The sequence below is a fragment of the Ascaphus truei genome, unplaced genomic scaffold (assembly GCF_040206685.1).
Source record: "Ascaphus truei isolate aAscTru1 unplaced genomic scaffold, aAscTru1.hap1 HAP1_SCAFFOLD_484, whole genome shotgun sequence".
Taxonomy (NCBI): Eukaryota; Metazoa; Chordata; class Amphibia; order Anura; family Ascaphidae; genus Ascaphus; species Ascaphus truei.
In genome coordinates this window covers 102654-127827 of record NW_027456815.1, presented here as the reverse complement: position 1 = coordinate 127827, position 25174 = coordinate 102654, and the positions used below count along the sequence as shown (strand labels likewise).

Genomic DNA, 25174 nt, shown 5'->3' with positions numbered 1-25174 from the left:
GCGCGCCTGTCTGCATGTCGCTGTGTGCGCGCCTGTCTGCATGTCGCTGTGTGCGCGCCTGTCTTCATGTTGCTGTGTGCGTGCCTGTCTGCATGTCGCTGTGTGCGCACCTGTCGGCATGTCGCTGTGTGCGCGCCTGTCTGCATGTCGCTGTGTGCGCGCCTGTCTGCATGTCGCTGTGTGTGCGCCTGTCTGCATGTCGCTGTGTGCACGCGTGTCGGCATGTCGCTGTGTGCGCGCCTGTCTGCATGTCGCTGTGTGCGTGCCTGTCTGCATGTCGCTGTGTGCGCACCTGTCTTCATGTCGCTGTGTGCGCGCCTGTCGGCATGTCGCTGTGTGCGTGCCTGTCTGCATGTCGCTGTGTGCGCACCTGTCGGCATGTCGCTGTGTGCGCGCCTGTCTGCATGTCGCTGTGTGCGTGCCTGTCTGCATGTCGCTGTGTGCGCGCCTGTCTTCATGTCGCTGTGTGCGTGCCTGTCGGCATGTCGCTGTGTGCGCACCTGTCGGCATGTCGCTGTGTGCGCACCTGTCGGCATGTCGCTGTGTGCACACCTGTCGGCATGTGGCTGTGTGGGCGCACATGCGTGTGTCGTGGTGTGCATGTCGCTGTGTGTGCACGTGCGTGTGTCGCGGTGTGCGCCAGTCTGTGTATGTCGTGTCACAGACGCACTCTGAATCACAGAGACGCGGGCAGGAGGAGCGGGCATAGTCGGACTTTCTCCTTACCCTCACCCCCTGCTCAACAAATCCTCGTGCTCTTAAAAATTCTGTCTGGCTCCATATTTTTGTAATACTTTTGTCGACCCCTGATATAATTAATAAAATGACAATAGAACATTTAGTAACCTTTTTGCATTATGTAAGGGGGGAAATATGGGATAATTGTATGGGATTGTACTGTTGTACAATGTCCCCCATTAACAAAAATGTTTCTCAGGAGACCCCGACTCCACAAGAAGAACCTCATGGATCATAGTAAGTCGCTTTATCACAAACCCTCCCATTGCCGTGGTGTCCCGCTAGCCCTGTGCTTAGAAAATGGTGCTCAGCATGGACAACCCCAGCGAGATGTGTGACTAACTATAGATATTTCCCCTGTCCAGCCATAAGCAAATGAGAAATTGCCTGTACATATTGGAGAAGTAATATAACCAGTCCTTGTGTGTCAGCCACCTGCTTCTTCTACCTGTACCTGTGTAAACCCGATGAACAAACTCACTAAGCCAAAGGTTGGTCACTTTCCATTTAATAAAAAGATATTTAAAAAAACAATTCTAGGAAGCGTGTCAGGGCAGGACAGAGAGGAGGCTCAGATCTGCGCCTCTGCACGCTGCCTCGCCAACTTCTGTCTTCTGCAAACACGGAGAACATTGATAGGGTGAAGGAAAGCCAGGAGCCCAAGGATCAGAAGAGTGATATCCACCTAGAAAAGGGGAAGAGATAGACACTTCACTTCCACTCCCTGTATCCCCGGGGTAAACACCTCCCCCAGAACCCCCGAGGGTAACCACTTCTCCTCCCCCAGAACCCCCGAGGGTAACCACCTCTCCTCCCCCAGAACCCTTGAGGGTAACCACCTCTCCTCCCCCAGAACCCCCGAGGGTAACCACCTCTCCTCTCCCAGTATCCCCGAGGGTAACCACCTCTCCTCCCCCAGAACCCCCGAGGGTAACCAACTCTCCTCCCCCAGAAACCCCGAGGGTAACCACCTCTCCTCCCCCAGAACCCCCGAGGGTAACCACCTCTCCTCTCCCAGTATCCCCGAGGGTAACCACCTCTCCTCCCCCAGAACCCCCGAGGGTAACCACCTCTCCTCCCCCAGAACCCTTGAGGGTAACCACCTCTCCTCCCCCAGAACCCCCGAGGGTAACCACCTCTCCTCTTCCAGTATCCCCGAGGGTAACCACCTCTCCTCCCCCAGAATCCCCGAGGGTAACCACCTCTCCTCCCCCAGAACCCTTGCGGGTAACCTCCTCTCCCAGAATCCCCGAGGGTAACCTCCTCTCCCAGTATCCCCGAGGGTAACCACCTCCCCTCCCCCAGAACCCTTGAGGGTAACCACCTCTCCTCCCCCAGAACCCCCGAGGGTAACCACCTCTCCTCTCCCAGTATCCCCGAGGGTAACCACCTCTCCTCCCCCAGAACCCCCGAGGGTAACCACCTCTCCTCCCCCAGTACCCTTGAGGGTAACCACCTCTCCTCCCCCAGAACCCCCGAGGGTAACCACGTCTCCTCTTCCAGTATCCCCGAGGGTAACCACCTCTCCTCTCCCAGAATCCCCGAGGGTAACCACGTCTCCTCTCCCAGTATCCCCGAGGGTAACCACCTCTCCTCCCCCAGAATCCCAGAGGGTAACCACGTCTCCTCTCCCAGTATCCCCGAGGGTAACCTCCTCTCCCAGTATCCCCGAGGGTAACCACCTCCCCTCCCCCAGAACCCCTGAGGGTAACCACGTCTCCTCTCCCAGTATCCCCGAGGGTAACCACCTCTCCTCCCCCAGAATCCCAGAGGGTAACCACGTCTCCTCTCCCAGTATCCCCGAGGGTAACCTCCTCTCCCAGTATCCCCGAGGGTAACCACCTCCCCTCCCCCAGAACCCCTGAGGGTAACCACCTCGCCTCCCCAATAACCCTGAAGTAGCAATATCTCTTCCCAGTAACACATTGGTAAGAACTTCCCCTCTCAAAGTAACTGTGGAAAAACCTCAAACCTCTGCCCCCACAGCAACCCTGGGATAACGACCTCTAGTCTTCTCCCCCATTAACCCTGGAGTAACATATCTCCCCAGTGACGCCGGCGTAGCAACCTCTATGTATCGTAGGGGTAAAACTTCCCCCCACCCCAGCAATCCTGGAATAACAACCTCTCCACCCCCAGTAACCTCAGGGTTACAACTCATCCAGTATCAACTTTTTCCAAGTATTTGGGTACACACAGAAGGGATTACCCTCTAGTATTTGGTACACACAGAAGGGATCGCCCTGTAGTATTTGGGTACACACAGAAGGGATTACCCTTTAGTATTTGGGTACACACAGAAGGAATCGCCCTGTAGTATTTGGTACACACATAGAAGGGGTCACCCTGTAGTATTTGGTACACACATAGAAGGGGTCACCCTGTAGTATTTGGTACACACATAGAAGGGGTCACCCTGTAATATTTGGGTACACACATAGAAGGGGTCACCCTGTAGTATTTGGGTACACACATAGAAGGGGTCACCCTGTAGTATTTAGTGCACACATAGAAGGGGTCACCCTGTAGTATTTGGTGCACACATAGAAGGGGTCACCCTGTAGTATTTAGTGCACACACAGAAGGGGTCACTGTGACGATCGTGAGGGTTTGGCCCGGGATTAACGGGGTTACCCACCCAATGGCCCCCTCTAACCTCGCCAGGGAGACAAGGGGTTAACTGGGCTGAGGCCCAGAAATGTGATTTAACCATTGTTATAACATGAACATGTATTTTCCCCTGTTCCCCTGTTCCATTGTAATGTCTGGGTTAATCAGTGTCTGCATAACACACACACTGGGTCTTAAGGGGTTAATAAGCTACAGTTTAAGAAAATACCCCGGTATTGTGTCTTTTCAGAGAATCTGGACTTCAAAAGGCTTAATTGAAGTTGAATGTGAAAAGCAGAAGGGTTCTTTAGTGTACAGTATGTTAATACCTGTTTGCAGCCAGCTAGTGTGGATTGTGAGCATTATAACTCACACTAACAAAGACCTCTGATTAAGGAGGTCTGGGCTTAGGTGTGACACATAGCACCAGTGAGCAAAAGGTAACTGCCCTAATTGTTTATGCGGGAGGCAGGAACCAAGAAACGGAGTATTTGTTATTCACACTTACAATGGAAGCCAAAAGCCTGCTTCAAAGGGTTTATTGATGGGGGTAGGGGTGGGGCTACCCCAAGCAGGAAATCGGATTGAGTGACCTTATTAAATATAAGAATATTATGAGATGTCCTTGGCTGAACATGCTAAGAGTTACATATGTGTATTCGTGGGATTTAGCCCATTTTTTGAATCTAAACACTGTGTATCTAACAGCTACTAAGTGCCAGATATTAATATCTCTATTAATTTTCATATTACACTGTAATGTTTGGTCTCTCTGAGAGCGCCAGGTGTGACGGAATGTATTAATATGTCTGCTCGCCTGCCTGTATGTTTCACTTAACGGAAGTTAGGAAGTGATTTGCAGTAAATATGAAATTTTGGTTGAGTTCTGAGAAACTGCCACCCCCTAATGAGCAGGAAGGCTAGAATTTATATCACCTGGTCATCAAAGGCTAAATTGCTTATGCTTGGCCCAACTGACCAAAGGAACTAACCAGTTTAAGTGTAACATTTCACACTGGACAATGGAAGTCCCAAGTCAGCTTCAAAAGCTTCAAAGGGACTTTTGCTAGACGGCTCGGCGCCGTCACTGGGGAAGAAGGGTAAAAATGATATATAAGTCAAAGCCACCCTTTTACCCATTGTCTTCATGCAAAGTCTTCATTCAAAGTCTTCATGCAAAGTCTCATGCAAATGATCTTCATGCCTGCATGTCATCAGGCCTGTTGTGCTATACCATCTTGATTGCTGAGAAGAAATGCCATGCAATGTCTTGGGCTGATTGCTGTATGAAACTGCCAGTCCAGATGGGATTGTTTTCATTATTTTCATCTTTTAAGTAAGTGTCTATATTTTGCTGTTATTTGTACATTTTTTGTGTGTTCACCTTTATCAAGGAATAAATTATATTTTATCATATCTAAGTCTCGTCCCAGTTCAAACCCAGATATATATATATTTATATATATTTTTGGTGTAAATTACAGCCTGTCACAAGCTACCGTGACAAGCTTGTAATTAACTTATCATAATATTCTTATATTTAATAAGGTCACTCAATCCGATTTCCTGCTTGGGGTAGCCCCACCCCTACCCTATCAATAAACCCTTTGAAGCAGGCTTTTGGCTTCCATTGTAAGTGTGAATAACAAATACTCCGTTTCTTGGTTCCTGCCTCCCGCATAAACAATTAGGGCAGTTACCGTTTGCTCACTGGTGCTATGTGTCACACCTAAGCCCAGACCTCCTTAATCAGAGGTCTTTGTTAGTGTGAGTTATAATGCTCACAATCCACACTAGCTGCCTGCAAACAGGTATTAACATACTGTACACTAAAGAACCCTTCTGCTTTTCACATTCAACTTCAATTAAGCCTTTTGAAGTCCAGATTCTCTGAAAAGACACAATACCGGGGTATTTTCTTAAACTGTAGCTTATTAACCCCTTAAGTCCCAGTGTGTGTGTTATGCAGACACTGATTAACCCAGACATTACAATGGAACAGGGGAAAATACATTTTCATGTTATAACAAGGGTTAAAGCACATTTCTGGGCCTCAGCCCAGTTAACCCCTTGTCTCCCTGGCGAGGTTAGAGGGGGCCATTGGGGGGGGTAACCCCGTTAATCCCGGGCCAAACCCTCACGATCGTCACACCTCCCCAGCTCAAGGGTTGCCTGGTACCCCCGCGGTCTCCCCCTGGCCCTGGGATACCACTAGCGCCCTTGACGCACTCAATACGTCCTGAGGGATTGGCCTGGCAAAATTGTCCTCCGGCCATGACCAGTACACAGTGGATTGTAAAGTCCAGATCCTGCAACGCCGGGCATTCTCCTTTGCCTCCCTCTGCCCCCCACCCAGTGCCTTGTGAACCAAGTCCATGGTGAAAGGGGCTCCTGTGCAGTCCAGGCTGCACACTGCCCAGAGACTGGCATGTCTCTGCATCTGCAGGAGACCAGCTATCCAGCACAGACCGTCGCTTCCCTGTCAACCAAGTCTGGGAAAGGGTTATGTCACTAGTCTGTAGGGACCCTACCTGCCCTGGCTCTGTGCCCACCCGTAGCTGCTCCGCTATACTCCTGACTCTCCTCCCTGGCTGCCTATCTACCCACAGCCCTTCCTATTGGGAACCCTGGGGAATCTGTCAGGGGGGTCACTCCTGGCCCGTCAGAGCAAGGGACTTTCTGCCTACCTAGCCCATCCCTCGCTTCTGCCAGCTGCCTGACACCCCACTGACTTTCTATCTTCCCCTGCTTCCCAGGGTCTCCCTGCCTAGCCTCCCCTACGCCCAGCACCTCAGCCCCTGCCGATGGCTCCTGCTGCTTACCTCCCTGCAGCCCACCTGCAATCCTCTCCTCCCTGGGCAATCAACCCAGACCCTGGAACTACCTGAGTGCACCTACCTCCCTGACCTTGTCTCCCCCTGACCAGGGATGAGCTCAGGGGCATCTCTCCAGATGCAACCGCCTTAGCTCTTGGCTGGCAGGTATCTCTGGGGTGGCACAAACTGGCCACTGCCCATGATACCCCCAGCCCATAGCTAGGCTGCAACAGGGGGTTGCTGATATGAGATACCCCCTGAGGCTCTGCCAGGGTAATGGGGGACTCTAGCTGCAATACCTGCTGCCTTCCCTCCCCGGCTACCACTAGCCCTCCGTCTCTCACTGAGATCTGCTGCTGGCTACCTACCTGCAGCCTCCCCTCACTCCGCTTCTCCCTAGCTAATCCTGACCTGGATCCTAGGGACACCTGAGTGGGGCCATCTCCCTGACACTGTCTCCCCATTACCGGGGATGAGCTCAGGGTTGCTGGTGCAGATGCACCCACCTTAGCTCCTGGCTGGCAGGTAATCCGGGGGTGGTCTAACTTTGCCACAACCCCGGATACCTCCAGCCCATAGCAAGGCTGCAACAGTGGGGCTCTTAACTGAGAGTCCCCTTGCTGCTCCGCCAGGGTTATGGGGGAGTCTAGCTGCCCTACAAGCTGCCCTTCCTTCCCCTCCCCTGGTACCACTATCTCCTGCCACCCCCCGGTCACCCCTATAGTGAAACAACAGGGTACAGTCATAGGGAAAAATAAGTCAGGGTCAGTCTGCGACTTGGTCTGGCTTACCTTGCTGGTCCCGCAGAGACCGCCGCCTTCGTTGGTCCCAATTGCAGGGGGACTGGAGCGGCCGCCGCCGGCCCCCTCTAGGCTGGGCAGTGCCGGGCCGCTGCTGCAACAGCGCCCGGGTTGGGTAAAGGTAAAACGGTGCAGGACAAGGGTTCCAGGTCTTTGTGGAGGAACACAGCTCCATGCAAACCAGGTAACATAACCCCCGCCCGCAATCCCTGTCCCTCCCCCCACTCAGAAAGGGCTCCGGCACTTTGCCGGAATCGCGGCTCTTCTGCCGCCACCGCCATGGGCGAGCACCGGGTAGCTGCCGCAGCAGTACCCGGCGGTGATGCAGGGTCGCCGGCGTGGATTGTGGGGCTCCGGTCATCGCTGGGAATCGCTGACTCCGCCAAACAATGTGAAACACGCACCTCCCGCACACCCCAACCTTCCCCCCAAATAAAATTGCCGCCGGCAGGATGCCGGAGTGGCGGCTTCTTCTCCGCCGCCGGATCTCCGCCGGGATCAGGTGGATGGCCGCTGCTCTCCGCCGCTGTTGCTGATGCAGCCCGTCCAGGTTCTCCATGAGACGTCCCGAGGAGGGTTGTCGCCTCGGCTGGGTGGGAGCCATCAGAGGATGCCGCTAACTGGGTCATCTTTTCCGCAGCTCGTGAGCGTTGGCCCTGAGGGGCTTCTTCGCCTGACCGCGCACGGTCAGGGCACTGGGCATTATTGTGGCCCATTTGTTGGCAGTGCCGCAGCAGCTGCCGGTGCTTCTCCGCCACCGTTGGACTAACCCCAGCAAGGGGCAACGGAGTCCAGAGAAGAGTTGCTGGAGCGCCGGGCTCATTCCAGAGCTTCTCCGCCGCCGGTGGACTAACCCCAGCAAGGGGCAACGGAGTCCAGAGCGGAGATGCTTGAGCGCCGGGCTCTGGGAGGAGATAAGCGGATCGGATCATTGCCAGCTTCAGCTGCTCGAGCCGCTCTGCCGGGGACATCTCTCCCTGCACAAACATCAGGGCCAGCAATTCTGGGTAAAATGGAATGGCCGCCGCAACGGCCAATACCTCTCTTGGTGCAAGACCACCCGCTCCCTCCACAAGTCTCTGCCGTCCCGGAGCTGGGTCCCGTCCCTGCTCTCCGGGCGGTGTGATGGTTACAGCAGCTGCAGCTGTGGATCTTTGCTCAGCCTGCCGGGTTTCATGCTCACCGATCGCTGTCTGTCTCTCTCTCAGCCTTGCTGGCTGCTGCTCCCCGCGCCGACTTGATGCACTCCTCCGGTCTCAGTGCCCGGCTCCAGTCAGACGGATGGCCGGCACTTTGGTTCTGGAGGCAATGCTTCTCACAAGTAGGGGAACAGTGAGGAGGTGCCATATCTTGTGTTATATGTTGTACACTGTGTGTTCAATATCTTTAGTCCCAGGAACTTGCAATTACCATCAAGTTCCCACTGGATCACAGTACCCCGCAGAATACTGTAATCCAGGTCCAGTTCAGTCCCGCCAGCTGCCACCAGTTAATTACAAGCTTGTCACGGTAGCTTGTGACAGGCTGTAATTTACACCAAAAATATATATAAATATATATATACCTGGGTTTGAACTGGGAAGAGACTTAGATATGATAAAATATAATTTATTCCTTGATAAAGGTGAACACACAAAAAATGTACAAATAACAGCAACATATAGACACTTACTTAAAAGATGAAAATAATGAAAACAATCCCATCTGGACTGGCAGTTTCATACAGCAATCAGCCCAAGACATTGCATGGCATTTCTTCTCAGCAATCAAGATGGTATAGCACAACAGGCCTGATGACATGCAGGCATGAAGATCATTTGCATGAGACTTTACATGAAGACTTTGAATGAAGACTTTGCATGAAGACAATGGGTAAAAGGGTGGCTTTGACTTATATATCATTTTAACCCTTCTTCCCCAGTGACGGCGCCGAGCCGTCTAGCAAAAGTCCCTTTGAAGCTTTTGAAGCTGACTTGGGACTTCCATTGTCCAGTGTGAAATGTTACACTTAAACTGGTTAGTTCCTTTGGTCAGTTGGGCCAAGCATAAGCAATTAGCAATTTAGCCTTTGATGACCAGGCGATATAAATTCTAGCCTTCCTGCTCATTAGGGGGTGGCAGTTTCTCAGAACTCAACCAAAATTTCATATTTACTGCAAATCACTTCCTAACTTCCGTTAAGTAAAACATACAGGCAGGCGAGCAGACATATTAATACATTCCGTCACACCTGCCGCTCTCAGAGAGACCAAACATTACAGTGTAATATGAAAATTAATAGAGATATTAATATCTGGCACTTAGTAGCTGTTAGATACACAGTGTTTAGATTCAAAAAATGGGCTAAATCCCACGAATACACATATGTAACTCTTAGCATGTTCAGCCAAGGACATCTCATAATATTCTTATATTTAATAAGGTCACTCAATCCGATTTCCTGCTTGGGGTAGCCCCACCCCTACCCCCATCAATAAACCCTTTGAAGCAGGCTTTTGGCTTCCATTATAAGTGTGAATAACAAATACTCCGTTTCTTGGTTCCTGCCTCCCGCATAAACAATTAGGGCAGTTACCTTTTGCTCACTGGTGCTATGTGTCACACCTAAGCCCAGACCTCCTTAATCAGAGGTCTTTGTTAGTGTGAGTTATAATGCTCACAATCCACACTAGCTGGCTGCAAACAGGTATTAACATACTGTACACTAAAGAACCCTTCTGCTTTTCACATTCAACTTCAATTAAGCCTTTTGAAGTCCAGATTCTCTGAAAAGACACAATACCGGGGTATTTTCTTAAACTGTAGCTTATTAACCCCTTAAGACCCAGTGTGTGTGTTATGCAGACACTGATTAACCCAGACATTACAATGGAACAGGGGAACAGGGGAAAATACATGTTCATGTTATAACAAGGGTTAAATCACATTTCTGGGCCTCAGCCCAGTTAACCCCTTTTCTCCCTGGCGAGGTTAGAGGGGGCCATTGGGGGGGTAACCCCGTTAATCCCGGGCCAAACCCTCATGATCGTCACAGTCACCCTGTAGTATTTGGGTACACACAGAAGGGGTCACCCTGTAGTATTTGGTACACACACAGAAGGGGTCACCTTGTAGTATTTGGGTACACACAGAAGGGGTCACCCTGTAGTATTTAGTGCACACATAGAAGGGGTCACCCTGTAGTATTTAGTGCACACATAGAAGGGGTCACCCTGTAGTATTTAGTGCACACATAGAAGGGGTCACCCTGTAGTATTTAGTGCACACATAGAAGGGGTCACCCTGTAGTATTTAGTGCACACATAGAAGGGGTCACCCTGTAGTATTTAGTGCACACATAGAAGGGGTCACCCTGTAGTATTTGGTGCACACATAGAAGGGGTCACCCTGTAGTATTTAGTGCACACATAGAAGGGGTCACCCTGTAGTATTTGGTACACACATAGAAGGGGTCACCCTGTAGTATTTGGTACACACATAGAAGGGGTCACCCTGTAGTATTTAGTGCACACACAGAAGGGGTCACCCTGTAGTATTTAGTGCACACATAGAAGGGGTCACCCTGTAGTATTTAGTGCACACACAGAAGGGGTCACCCTGTAGTATTTAGTGCACACACAGAAGGGGTCACCCTGTAGTATTTAGTGCACACATAGAAGGGGTCAGTCACCCTGTAGTATTTAGTGCACACACAGAAGGGGTCGCCCTGTAGTATTTAGTGCACACACAGAAGGGGTCACCCTGTAGTATTTAGTGCACACACAGAAGGGGTCATCCAGTATTATTTGGTACACACATAGAAGGGGTCACCCTGTAGTATTTAGTGCACACACAGAAGGGGTCATCCAGTATTATTTGGTACACACATAGAAGGGGTCACCCTGTAGTATTTAGTGCACACACAGAAGGGGTCACCCTGTAGTATTTGGTACACACATAGAAGGGGTCGCCCTGTAGTATTTAGTGCACACACAGAAAGTGTCACCCTGTAGTATTTGGTACACACATAGAAGGGGTCACCCTGTAGTATTTAGTGCACACACAGAAGGGGTCACCCTGTAGTATTTGGTACACACATAGAAGGGGTCACCCTGTAGTATTTAGTGCACACACAGAAGGGGTCACCCTGTAGTATTTGGTACACACATAGAAGGGGTCGCCCTGTAGTATTTAGTGCACACACAGAAAGGGTCAACCTGTAGTATTTGGTACACACATAGAAGGGGTCACCCTGTAGTATTTAGTGCACACACAGAAGGGGTCACCCTGTAGTATTTGGGTACACACATAGAAGGGGTCACCCTGTAGTATTTAGTGCACACACAGAAGGGGTCACCCTGTAGTATTTGGTGCACACATAGAAGGGGTCGCCCTGTAGTATTTGGTACACACATAGAAGGGGTCGCCCTGTAGTATTTGGGTACACACATAGAAGGGGTCACCCTGTAGTATTTAGTGCACACACAGAAGGGGTCACCCTGTAGTATTTGGTGCACACACAGAAGGGGTCACCCTGTAGTATTTAGTGCACACACAGAAGGGGTCACCCTGTAGTATTTGGTGCACACATAGAAGGGGTCGCCCTGTAGTATTTGGTACACACATAGAAGGGGTCGCCCTGTAGTATTTGGGTACACATAGAAGGGGTCGCCCTGTAGTATTTGGTACACACATAGAAGGGGTCACCCTGTAGTATTTGGTACACACATAGAAGGGGTCGCCCTGTAGATGAGTCCTGATGATGTAGAATGCAGGATATTGAAGGAGAGACACCACTGCAGCAAGAGACATCACCAGTCCATACAACTTCCCAAAGTGCAGGGGCGGGAATCTAAGAGGCAGAAACAGGGGATGGAAAAGATGGTGTGAGTGTAATCAGGAACAGGGATTGAGAACACGGAGCAATGTGAAATAGAGAGAAGAGAGCACAACACCGAGAAACAAGAGTGAAGATCACGAGAAGATGAGAAGGGAAAAGATATTGTGTGGAAGGTTGAAAATAAAACATGATGAGTACTATGAAGGATAGAGTAACACGAGAGCAAGATGAGAGAGAGCTCAAGATGAGAGAGAGAGCAAGATGAGAGAGAGCGCAAGGTGAGAGAGAGCGCAAGGTGAGAGAGCGAGAGCGCAAGATGAGAGAGAGTGCAAGATGAGAGAGAGAGTAAGATGAGAGCGAGAGAAAGGATAGAGTAACACGAGAGCAAGATGTGAGAGAGCGCAAGATGAGAGAGAGAGCAAGATGAGAGAGAGCGCAAGGTGAGAGAGCGAGAGCGCAAGATGAGAGTGCAAGATGAGAGAGAGCGCGCACAAAATGAGAGAGAGCGCACAAAATGAGAGAGAGCGCGAAAGATGAGAGAGAGCGCAAGATGAGAGAGAGAGCGCAAGGTGAGAGAGAGCGCAAGATGAGAGAGAGAAAGGATAGAGTAATATGAGAGAGAGTGAGAGATAAGATAGAGTAAGATGAGAGAGAGGGCGGGAGAGAGAGAAAAGATGAGAGAAAGGATAGAGTAAGATCAGAGAGAGAGAAAGTGAGAGAAAGAGAGTGAGCGAGAAAGGATGAGAGAGAGTGAGCGAGAAAGGATGAGAGAGAAAGGATAAAGTAAGATGAGAGAGAGAGAGAGAGAGAGAGAGAAGATGAGAGACAGAAGGAGGGAGAGAGAAAAGATGAGAGCGAGAGAAAGTATAGAGTAAGATGAGAGAGAGGGGGAGCGAGAGAGTTAAAAGATGTGATAGAAAGGAGAGAGTAAGATGAGAGAGAGGGCGAGAGAGAGATAAGATAGAGTAAGATGAGAGACAGAAGGAGGGAGAGAGAAAGGTGTGAGAGAGAGAGAGGAAGGATAGAGTAAGGTGAGAGAGAGAGAAAGAGAAAGGATAGAGTAAGATGAGAGAGAGTGAGATAAGATAAAGTAAGATGAGAGAGAGGGCGGGAGAGAGAGAAAAGATGAGAGAAAGGATAGAGTAAGATGAGAGACAGAGAGAAAGGATAAAGTAAGATGAGAGAGAGAGAAGATAGAGTAAGGTGAGAGACAGAAGGTGGGACAGAGAGAAAAGATGAGAGCGAGAGAAAGGATAGAGTAAGATGAGAGAGAGAGGGGGAGCGAGAGAGTGAAAAGATGTGAGAGAGAGAAAGGATAGAGTAAGGTGAGAGAGGGAGAAAGGATAGAGTAAGGTGAGAGAGAGAAAGGATAGAGTAAGGTGAGAGAGAGAAAGGATAGAGTAAGGTGAGAGAGAGAAAGGATAGAGTAAGATGAGAGAGTGAGAGAGAAGATATAGTAAGATGAGAGGGCGGGAGAGAGAAAAGATGAGAGAAAGGATAGAGTAAGATGAGTGAGAGAGAGAGGATAAAGTAAGATGAGAGAGAGGGGGGAGGTAAGATGAGAGAGAAAGGATAGAGTAAGAGGTGAGAGAGAGAGAGAGTAGATAGGGTAAGATGAGAGAGAGGATGGATAATAATAATTTGTTAGATAATTATTAATAATAGATAATCATTATACCTACCCCGTTATTCATGTACTGTGTAATCATTATACCTACCCCGTTATTCATGTACTGTGTAATCATTATACCTACCCCCTGTTATACCTGTACTGTGTAATCATTATACCTACCCCCTGTTATACATGTACTGTGTAATCATTATACCCTACCCCCTGTTATACATGTACTGTGTAATCATTATACCTACCCCCTGTTATACATGTACTGTGTAATCATTATACCTACCCCGTTATACATGTACTGTGTAATCATTATACCCTACCCCCTGTTATACATGTACTGTGTAATCATTATACCCTACCAACTGTTATACATGTATTGTGTAATCATTATACCTACCCCCTGTTATACCTGTACTGTGTAATCATTATACCTACCCCGTTATACATGTACTGTGTAATCATTATATCCTACCCCCCGTTATTCATGTACTGTGTAATCATTATACCCTACCCCCTGTTATATATGTAGTGTGTAATCATTATACCAAACCCCCCGTTATACATGTACCGTGTAATCATTATACCCCTACCCCCTGTTATACATGTACTGTGTAATCATTATACCCCTACCCCCTGTTATTCATGTACTGTGTAATCATTATACCCCTACCCCCTGTTATTCATGTACTGTGTAATCATTATACCTACCCCCTGTTATTCATGTACTGTGTAATCATTATACCTACCCCCTGTTATACATGTACCGTGTAACCATTATACACTACCCCCCGTTATACATGTACTGTGTAATCATTATACCCTACCCCCTGTTATTCATGTACTGTGTAATCATTATACCCTACCCCCTGTTATACATGTACTGTGTAATCATTATACCTACCCCCTGTTATACATGTACCGTGTAACCATTATACCCTACCCCCCGTTATACATGTACTGTGTAATCATTATACCCTACCCCCTGTTATTCATGTACTGTGTAATCATTATACCCTACCCCCTGTTATACATGTACTGTGTAATCATTATACCTACCCCCTGTTATACCTGTACTGTGTAATCATTATACCTACCCCGTTATACATGTACTGTGTAATCATTATATCCTACCCCCCGTTATTCATGTACTGTGTAATCATTATACCCTACCCCCTGTTATATATGTAGTGTGTAATCATTATACCAAACCCCCCGTTATACATGTACCGTGTAATCATTATACCCCTACCCCCTGTTATACACGTACTGTGTAATCATTATACCCCTACCCCCTGTTATTCATGTACTGTGTAATCATTATACCCCTACCCCCTGTTATTCATGTACTGTGTAATCATTATACCTACCCCCTGTTATTCATGTACTGTGTAATCATTATACCTACCCCCTGTTATACATGTACCGTGTAACCATTATACCCTACCCCCCGTTATACATGTACTGTGTAATCATTATACCCTACCCCCTGTTATTCATGTACTGTGTAATCATTATACCCTACCCCCTGTTATACATGTACTGTGTAATCATTATACCTACCCCCTGTTATACATGTACCGTGTAATCATTATACCTACCCCCTGTTATTCATGTACTGTGTAATCATTATACCTACCCCCTGTTATACATGTACTGTGTAATCATTATACCCTACCCCCCGTTATACATGTACTGTGTAATCATTATACCCTACCCCCCGTTATACATGTACTGTGTAATCATTATACCCTACCCCCCGTTATACATGTACTGTGTAATCATTATACCCTACCCCCTGTTATTCATGTACTGTGTAATCATTATACCCTACCCCCCGTTATACATGTACTGTGTAATCATTATACCCTACCCCCCGTTATACATGTACTGTGTAATCATTATACCCTACCCCCTGTTATTCATGTACTGTGTAATCATTATACCCTACCCCCTGTTATACATGTATTGTGTAATCATTATACCAAACCCCCCGTTATACATGTACCGTGTAATCATTATACCTACCCCGTTATTCATGTACTGTGTAATCATTATACCTACCCCCTGTTATACATGTACTGTGTAATCATTATACCCTACCCCCCGTTATACATGTACTGTGTAATCATTATACCCTACCCCCTGTTATTCATGTACTGTGTAATCATTATACCCTACCCCTGTTATACATGTACTGTGTAATCATTATACCCTACCCCCTGTTATTCATGTACTGTGTAATCATTATACCCTACCCCCTGTTATACATGTACTGTGTAATCATTATACCCTACCCCCCGTTATACATGTACTGTGTAATCATTATACCTACCCCCTGTTATACATGTACCGTATAACCATTATACCCTACCCCCCGTTATACATGTACTGTGTAATCATTATACCCTACCCCCTGTTATTCATGTACTGTGTAATCATTATACCCTACCCCTGTTATACATGTACTGTGTAATCATTATACCCCTACCCCCTGTTATACAAGTACTGTGTAATCACTATACCCTACCCCCTGTTATTCATGTACTGTGTAATTATTATACCCTACCCCCTGTTATACATGTACTGTGTAATCATTATACCCTACCCCCTGTTATTCATGTACTGTGTAATCATTATACCTACCCCCTGTTATTCATGTACTGTGTAATCATTATACCTACCCCCTGTTATTCATGTACTGTGTAATCATTATACCTACCCCCTGTTATTCATGTACTGTGTAATCATTATACCCTACCCCCTGTTATTCATGTACTGTGTAATCATTATACCCTACCCCCTGTTATACATGTACTGTGTAATCATTATACCCTACCCCCCGTTATACATGTACTGTGTAATCATTATACCTACCCCCTGTTATACATGTACCGTATAACCATTATACCCTACCCCCCGTTATACATGTACTGTGTAATCATTATACCCTACCCCCTGTTATTCATGTACTGTGTAATCATTATACCCTACCCCTGTTATACATGTACTGTGTAATCATTATACCCCTACCCCCTGTTATACAAGTACTGTGTAATCACTATACCCTACCCCCTGTTATTCATGTACTGTGTAATTATTATACCCTACCCCCTGTTATACACGTACCGTGTAATCATTATACCCTACCCACTGTTATACATGTACTGTGTAATCATTATACCCTACCCCCTGTTATTCATGTACTGTGTAATCATTATACCTACCCCGTTATACATGTACTGTGTAATCATTATACCTACCCCGTTATACATGTACTGTGTAATCATTATACCTACCCCCCATTATACATGTACTGTGTAATCATTATACCCTACCCCTGTTATACATGTACCGTGTAATCATTATACCCTACCCCCTGTTATACATGTACCGTGTAATCATTATACCCTACCCCCTGTTATACATGTACTGTGTAATCATTATACCCTACCCCCTGTTATACATGTACCGTGTAATCATTATACCCTACCCCCTGTTATACATGTACTGTGTAATCATTATACCCTACCCCCTGTTATACATGTACCGTGTAATCATTATACCCTACCCCCTGTTATACATGTACTGTGTAATCATTATACCCTACCCCCTGTTATACATGTACCGTGTAATCATTATACCCTACCCCCTGTTATACATGTACTGTGTAATCATTATACCCTACCCCGTTATTCATGTACTGTGTAATCATTATACCCTACCCCGTTATACATGTACTGTGTAATCATTATACCCTACCCCCATTATTCATGTACTGTGTAATCATTATACCCTACCCCCTGTTATACATGTACCGTGTAATCATTATACCCTACCCCCTGTTATACATGTACTGTGTAATCATTATACCTACCCCCGTTATTCATGTACTGTGTAATCATTATACCCTACCCCCTGTTATACATGTACTGTGTAATCATTATACCCTACCCCCTGTTATACATGTACTGTGTAATCATTATACCCTACCCACTGTTATTCATGTACTGTGTAATCATTATACCCTACCCCGTTATACATGTACTGTGTAATCATTATACCTACCCCCTATTATACATGTACTGTGTAATCATTATACCTACCCCCTGTTATACATGTACTGTGTAATCATTATACCTACCCCGTTATACATGTACTGTGTAACCATTATACCCTACCCCCTGTTATACATGTACTGTGTAATCATTATACCCTACCCCGTTATACATGTACTGTGTAACCATTATACCCTACCCCCTGTTATACATGTACTGTGTAATCATTATACCTACCCCCTGTTATACATGCACTGTGTAATCATTATACCTACCCCCTGTTATACATGTACTGTGTAACCATTATACCCTACCCCCTGTTATACATGTACTGTGTAATCATTATATCCTACCCCCTGTTATACATGTACTGTGTAATCATTATACCCTACCCCCTGTTATACATGTACTGTGTAATCATTATACCCTACCCCCTGTTATACATGTACTGTGTAATCATTATACCCTACCCACTGTTATTCATGTACTGTGTAATCATTATACCCTACCCCCTGTTATACATGTACTGTGTAATCATTATACCTACCCCCTGTTATACATGTACTGTGTAATCATTATACCCTACCCCCTGTTATACATGTACTGTGTAATCATTATACCCTACCCCCGTTATACATGTACTGTGTAATCATTATACCCTACCCCCTGTTATACATGTACTGTGTAATCATTATACCTACCCCCTGTTATACATGTACTGTGTAGTCATTATACCCTACCCCCCGTTATACATGTACTGTGTAATCATTATACCTACCCCCTGTTATACATGTACTGTGTAATCATTATACCTACCCCCTGTTATACATGTACTGTGTAATCATTATACCCTACCCCCTGTTATACATGTACTGTGTAATCATTATACCTACCCCCGTTATTCATGTACTGTGTAATCATTATACCCGCTCCAGCCTCTTAAAGGCACAACATCTCGGACGGCAGGCACGCGCAAATCAGGCGCGCATGGACGCCAACACGGTCATCTCAAGCTCCACCCTGGGGAGCTCACCTGGAACCTGCCTCCTAACACAGCCACACTCATATTCACACCTCCACACTGCTGTTCTGCCATTGGACTCTCTCACCTACATATGCTCAGCTGTGCCACTGGCACTTCGGCTGAGCATAGAACCATTTGCTATCCTCCTCACTCTCTGCCTCCCTAGTCCTGTCTTGTTTTGTAGTGCTTCTTCTGTATATTGACCTTGGCTACGGCAAACGACCATTCTGCTCTCTCCACACCCAATCTTGGCTTACGGTAATACGACTACGTCCCCCTCTCCTACACCGGACTCGGCTAACAGTACCTTCAACTATCCGTACCTCTCCTACCCTGGCCCGACTATCCAAGACCAACCTACACTCAAGACGTGCCCCCGTGGCCGTGGGTGGTGTCATATCTATTCCCACCTCAGCACCGTGGTCCCGTCTAGTTTGTGGTGAGCACAGCGTGACATTATGCTCTGCCCCACAAACATGGACCCCGCTGAGTGGAGCGAACCTTGACTTCCCATACCAATCTCTTCGCCAGACTAGGGTCCTACCTCGAGCAAAATGACAGGCGGATGGATCTGCTTCAGCAGAGTCTGCACACCTTCACCGTACAAGCAAGGGCCTCTACGCCTGAAACACCCGACACCAGTCTCTACACCCTCGGCGACTGTCCGCCTCCTCTCTGTCTAAGGTCGAACCCTGTATCCCGACTCCCAACCGCTATGCCGGGGATTCCCTCGGGTGTAGGGGCTTCCTAAATCAGTGCTTCATTCAATTCGAACTCTCACCTTCTCGTTTTGCCTCCTCAAGGTCGAGGGTGGCTTACATCATTGCTCTTCTCACTGACGAGGCGCTTGCCTGGGCCTCCCCCATTTGGGAATAACAATCGCACTTCACTCAGGACATCGATCTGTTCGCCCAGGAGTTCCGGAGGGTCTTTGATACGCCCGGATGTCAGCTGACGGCACCCTCCTCCCTCTTCCACATCTCCCAGGGAGATCGTCCAGTCCCCAGGTATGCCGTGGAGTTCCGCACCATTGCGGCTGAAACTACGTGGAATAATGAGGCATTATCTTCTGCATTTTGGCAGGGCCTGTCGGAGTCCCTGAAAGACGAGCTTGCAGCGCAGGAATGTCCCACAGACTTAGAGGAACTAATTGCCTTGTGCATCGCATCCGGATGGACCAGCACCTACAGGAGCGGAGGGCAGAGCATTGGTGCTCCTGTCAACGGGTCTCGAGGTTTCCTACTCAACCATTCTCTACTCTGTCATCCTCTTCCTCGGATGTTCTTGAACCTATGCAGTTAGGAGGAAATAAGCTATCCTCTGCAGAGAAACAATGCCGGCACAGCGCGGGCCTTTGCCTGTATTGTGGCAATTCCGGTCATCTGGTGCTCCAGTGTCCCCACAAGCCGGGAAACACCAAATCCCAATGAGATCCCTGTGAGTCTCATTGGGAACACTGTCCCTCTCCCCCATCACCAAGGATGCCCTTCCCACCAGGATCCTGCTGCCAGTGACACTTTCAGGAGAGGGGTTTCACACCAAAGCACTGGCATTTGTGGACTCCGGCTCTGGAGGCAACTTCATCGACCAGGCCTTCGCAGAACGGAGTAACATTCCACTTATCTGCAAGAGGATTCCGATTGGTCTGGAGGCCATTGACGGTAGACCACTACCGGCCTTCATATCTCTGCAGACCTTTCCACTCCAACTACAGATCGGCGGGACCATAAGGAAAGGATTAGCCTTGACGTGATCACACTCCCTCGGTGGAGCTGATCTTGGGTCTTCCCTGGCTCCAACTCCATAATCCCCACTTCGATTGGACCAACCGTGAACCTGTCCAGTGGAGTGGCCAATGTGCCAAGACCTCTATCATGCCGGTCCAGAAGCTGGGAGGTTTGTGAACAACACCAAAGGAGACAAACTCTCTGCCCGTAGTCTATCAGGAATACTGCAATGTATTCGACAAGGTACGTTCCGAGGTTTTACCCCCGCACCGTCCCTTTGACTGTCCCATCGATCTTCTGCCCGGGGCAGCCCTTCCAAGGGGACGATCCTATTCGCTTTCACTTCCAGAAACTAAGACCATGAACAACTATATTCTGGAGAATTTGGAGAGGGGCTTCATCCGGAAATCTTCCTCCCCAGTCGGAGCTGGCTTCTTTTTTGCATTGACTACCAGGGTCTGAACAAAATCACGCTGAAGAACCGTTACCCATTACCTTTGATTACCGAGCTCTTCGACTGCCTTCAAGGGGCAACCATTTTTTCTAGACTGGACTTACGGGGTTCCTACAATTTGGTCAATATACGTGAAGGTGACGAGTGGAAGACTGCATTTAACACCCGCGATGGCCATTATGAATATCTGTTCATGCCGTTCGGACTGTGCAACGCACCTGCAGTCTTTCAGGATTTCGTCAACGAGATCTTCCGCGACATCCTTAACAAATTCCTCATTTTCTACCTCAATGACTTCTTGATCTTTTCCAAGTCTGTCCAAGAGCACGTTAGCCATGTCCAGCAGGTACTGTTACGCCTCCAGGAGAACCAACTTTTCGCAAAATTGGAGACATGCCAATTCCACCAAACATCCGTGGCATTCCTCTAATACATTATCTCTGACTCCGGTTTCACTATGGACCCAGCGAAACTTAAGGCTATCCTGGACTGGCCCTGGCCGACCACCCTCAGGGCCGTACAGCGCTTTCTGGGTTTCGCAAATTTTTATCGTCGCTTCATTCATAATTTCTCTACCACCGTAGCCCCCATCACAGCATTAACCAAGAAAGGCGCAGATCCCTCATCATGGTCTGGGACCACCATCCAAGCTTTTGACCTTCTCAAAAAAGCCTTTGTGTCAGCTCCTATCCTCGTCCACCCGGAACCCAAATTGCCATTTATCCTAGACGTGGACGCCTCAGACGTCGGGGCCAGCGCAATTTTGTCTCAAAGGAGATCGCCACTAGCAAGGTTACACCCGTGTGCTTTCTTTTCGAAAAAATTGTCTTCCGCAGAACGGAATTATGATGTGGGGAACTGGGAGCTCCTAGCAATCAAGATGGCATTAGAGGAGTGGAGGCATCTCTTAGAGGGTACTGAAAGCCCCATAACCATTCTTACTGATCACAAAAACCTTCTTTACTTAGAAGGTGCACGTTGACTGGGCTCTATTCTTCTCCCGGTTCAATTATATTATTTCCTTCGTCCTGGGCTCCAAAAACCTAAAGGCAGATGCCCTGTCACGGCAATTCCTTGCGGAGGATAGGTCCGAGGAGCGGCTAGAGACAGTAATCCCATCCAAATATATAGTTTCTACCAACTCCTTTGACGTCATGGACAAGATCCGATCTGAACAGTCACAGATTCCTAGGGGTCTCAAAGTCCTGGAGGGACGGCTCGTCAACGCACCACAACATCGAAAGAAGGTACTCGAGTGGTGTCACTCCTCTAAATCAGTGGGACACCCGGGCACGCGAAGAACCAACGACCTCATCCAATGAACCTTCTGGTGGCCAGAGATGCTTAAGGATGTGGAAGAATTTGTTAAGGCATGTGGCACATGTGCCCGCAACAAAGTGCCTCGGGACAAACCAGTGGGTCTTCTTCATCCACTACCAATCCCAGATCACATATCACATATCGAATCACATATCAATGGATTTTACTGTATAGTGAACCTTCAGACTTCCAAGGGGATGAATACTATCCTTGTCATCGTTGACCGCTTTTCTAAGCAGACTCATTTTGTTCCTTTTAGGCGTCTCCCAAATTCCTCCAGGCTCGCAGATGTCTTCGTCCAAGAACTCTTCTGTCTTCATGGGGTGCCGTTAACCATCGTCTCTGACAGGGGCTGACAATTTGTTTCTAAATTATGGCACGCGTTTTCCAAAAGATTGGGCATTTCGTTACGGTTCTCTTCGGGATATCACCCACAAACCAATGGGCAGATGGAGAGAGCCAATCAAACCCTGGAGCAATATCTACGGTGCTTCATAGCCGATACACAGGACGACTGGGTGGATCTTCTGCCATGGGCCGAGTTTGCTCTCAACTCCCTACATAACAACTCCACTCAAGAGTCACCATTCTTTATAAATTAGGGGTTCCACCCTTCCCGTTTACCCTCGGCCTCCCAATCCTCGGGCGTACCAGCATTAGACAATCGTATCACCCTTCTGCAAAACTTTTGGAGGAAGATCCAGGAGAACCGGAGAATGGCTACTGGAAGGCAAAAAATCCAGGCAGATCACCATCGGCACCAGGTCCAGGAATTCTCTCCAGGAGACAGGGTGTGGCTGTTCTCAAGGAACATTCGGCTCAAAGTTCCCACACTGAAGCTGGCACCCAGGTTCCTCTGTCCCTTTCCTGTGGTTAGGAAAATCAACCCGGTGGCGAACCGCCTGTGTCTTCCACCCTCGATGAGGATCCCTGTTAAAACCAGCATTTCAGAGTCCTGGTTTTTCCAGGACCACCTCACCTCCACCTCCCCTTCTTGTCCGAGGACAGCAGGAGTACGAAGTCCAGTCCATCAAGGAGAGACACAGAGAGAGAGAGACACAGAGAGAGAGAGAGACAGAGAGACACAGAGAGACAGAGAGAGAAAGACAGACAGAGAGAGGGAGAGAGAGGATAGAGTAAGATGAGAGGTAAATGTGCGAGTCCTATTCCCTTATATCTTTTAACAGTCTCTCTGTGTCACTACGTATGCTGTTCCTCATGTACTCTCCCTCCTCTCCTTACAGACTTTTCCCTTCTTTCATCGCATTCTCTCTTACGCAATGGACAGGAAAGCTGCGTTTCCTCCATACAGGAATGAGCGGTTCAGCACTTGCAGGATAAACGTTGGGTACAGTGCCGGAAGCTGCAGGAATGCGGCACACAGAGAGAAGAGAGTACATTGCACCACTGTGAGAAACAGCGAGAGCGCAGAGGAGTGCAGGTCATCCAGCGAGTCTGAAACTGGAAGAAAAGAGCAGCGTTGTCATTATGGTGTATTTATGGTGCCCATCTTGCTTGCTGGCATCTACCGCCCCCCTAAAGCCCCTCTACAATCCCTGACTGATATCACCCAATTTCTTGCCTCCATTTCCTCTCTGAATGAGAAGAGTGAGCTGCTAGTTCTAGGGGATTCCAACTTCAATTGGCTTGACCCTAAAAACCACAAAATCCAGATACAACTCAAGTCACTTAACCTATCGCAACTCATTTCCCAACCCACACGAATAAACCTGAAGTCGCATAACCATTCCTTGCTAGACTGGATTCTCTCCTCAAACCCCAGCAGAATCCAATCCTCTGGCATCCTTCCTGACATTTTCAGTGACCATGCAATAGTGTACTGTGTAAGGAAAATTAAACCGCCCCATTCAAGCCCCAAAGTTCTCCTCACTAGAACATTTAAAAACTTTAACCCACAACAGTTTCTGGATGACCTTACCAACTGCCCATGGCACAGAATCGATTTAATTCCCGACCCTGATTCTGCGCTCGACTATTTCCAATCCGAGTTCTTAAAACTCTGCGATACCCATGCTCCACTACGCAAAATAAGGGTACGGGGGGCCCACCTTCCATGGGTTACACCTGACCTTATAGCACTCTACCAGTTCAGGGATGCCTTGTGGAAAAGCTACAAAGTAACTGGCACTACCAAGGATCTCAATCACTACAGATGCCTGCGGAACGTGTGCACAAGGCAAACAAGGCATGCAAAAGCACAATATTACTCTGACAATCTCCTCCAGAATACATCAAACCCAGCTAATTTCTGGAAGGTTATCAACAATATATTCCAGCCTCCTAACCATCAACAACCAAGTAATATCACTAAGGGGGATATTACTCTGACAAACCCCACTGACATTGCAAATGCATTCAATGATTACTTGTGGGGTGTGCCACTAACTTATTAGCGAAACGCAGCACAAACCCCAAACCTGAATCTCATCCTGGGAGTACCCCTATAGTCCCACCCCCTCCCAACACTGCCCACAATTTTCAATTTAGCCCAGTATCTGAAGAGGAGATTACACAAGCGCTCCTCAAACTAAAACTAAGCAGCCAATGTGGACCCGACTTACTACAATCTAGGTTCCTACGACTTGGTGCCCCAGCCATTGCCAAACCAATTGCGTCCATAGTCAACTCTATCCTGTCTGCAGGCCATATCCCTAAGACCTGGAAAACTGCCAGAGTTGTCCCAATCTTCAAAAGTGGGGACAAAAACACTGTCTCAAACTACAGGCCAATCTCACTTCTCCCAATTCTATCCAAAGTCATGGAAAAATGTGTCCACTCCCAATTAAGCGAGTTCTACACCAAGACAAATTTCCCTAGCCAATTCCAGTCTGGGTTTCGTCCCAAACACTCCACCGTAACTACCCTGCTAAAAGTTTGCAATGAAATCCAGTGTGGAATGGAACGGGGACAACTCACTGGTGCAGTATTCCTAGATTTTGCAAAGGCTTTTGACACAGTTGATCATGTTATCCTGCTTAACAAACTCCAGAGCTCTGGAATAGGGAAACATGCTTTAAACTGGTTTCAGTCCTACCTATCAGGAAGATCCCAACATGTGTCCATCTCAGGCTCTAACTCCAACCCCCTGGATATCACCTGTGGTGTCCCGCAAGGCTCTGTTCTGGGGCCCCTACTCTTCTCAGTGTTCATTAATGATCTTCCCACA

General features: G+C 47.8%; 1 protein-coding gene across 1 annotated transcript in view; it reads right to left on the bottom strand.

Annotated features, from left to right (window-relative positions):
* Positions 1–1230: 1230 nt before the first annotated feature.
* SLC43A3 (solute carrier family 43 member 3) overlaps positions 1231–25174 on the bottom strand; it is a gene marked incomplete at its 5' end in the record, with an annotated part of 112871 nt that continues 88927 nt past the window's right edge. The window contains 3 exons of the mRNA XM_075584211.1: positions 1231–1423; positions 11672–11795; positions 23265–23448. Coding sequence (XP_075440326.1) covers positions 1310–1423; positions 11672–11795; positions 23265–23448 — 422 coding nt within the window. The remainder of the gene's footprint in view (positions 1424–11671; positions 11796–23264; positions 23449–25174) is intronic.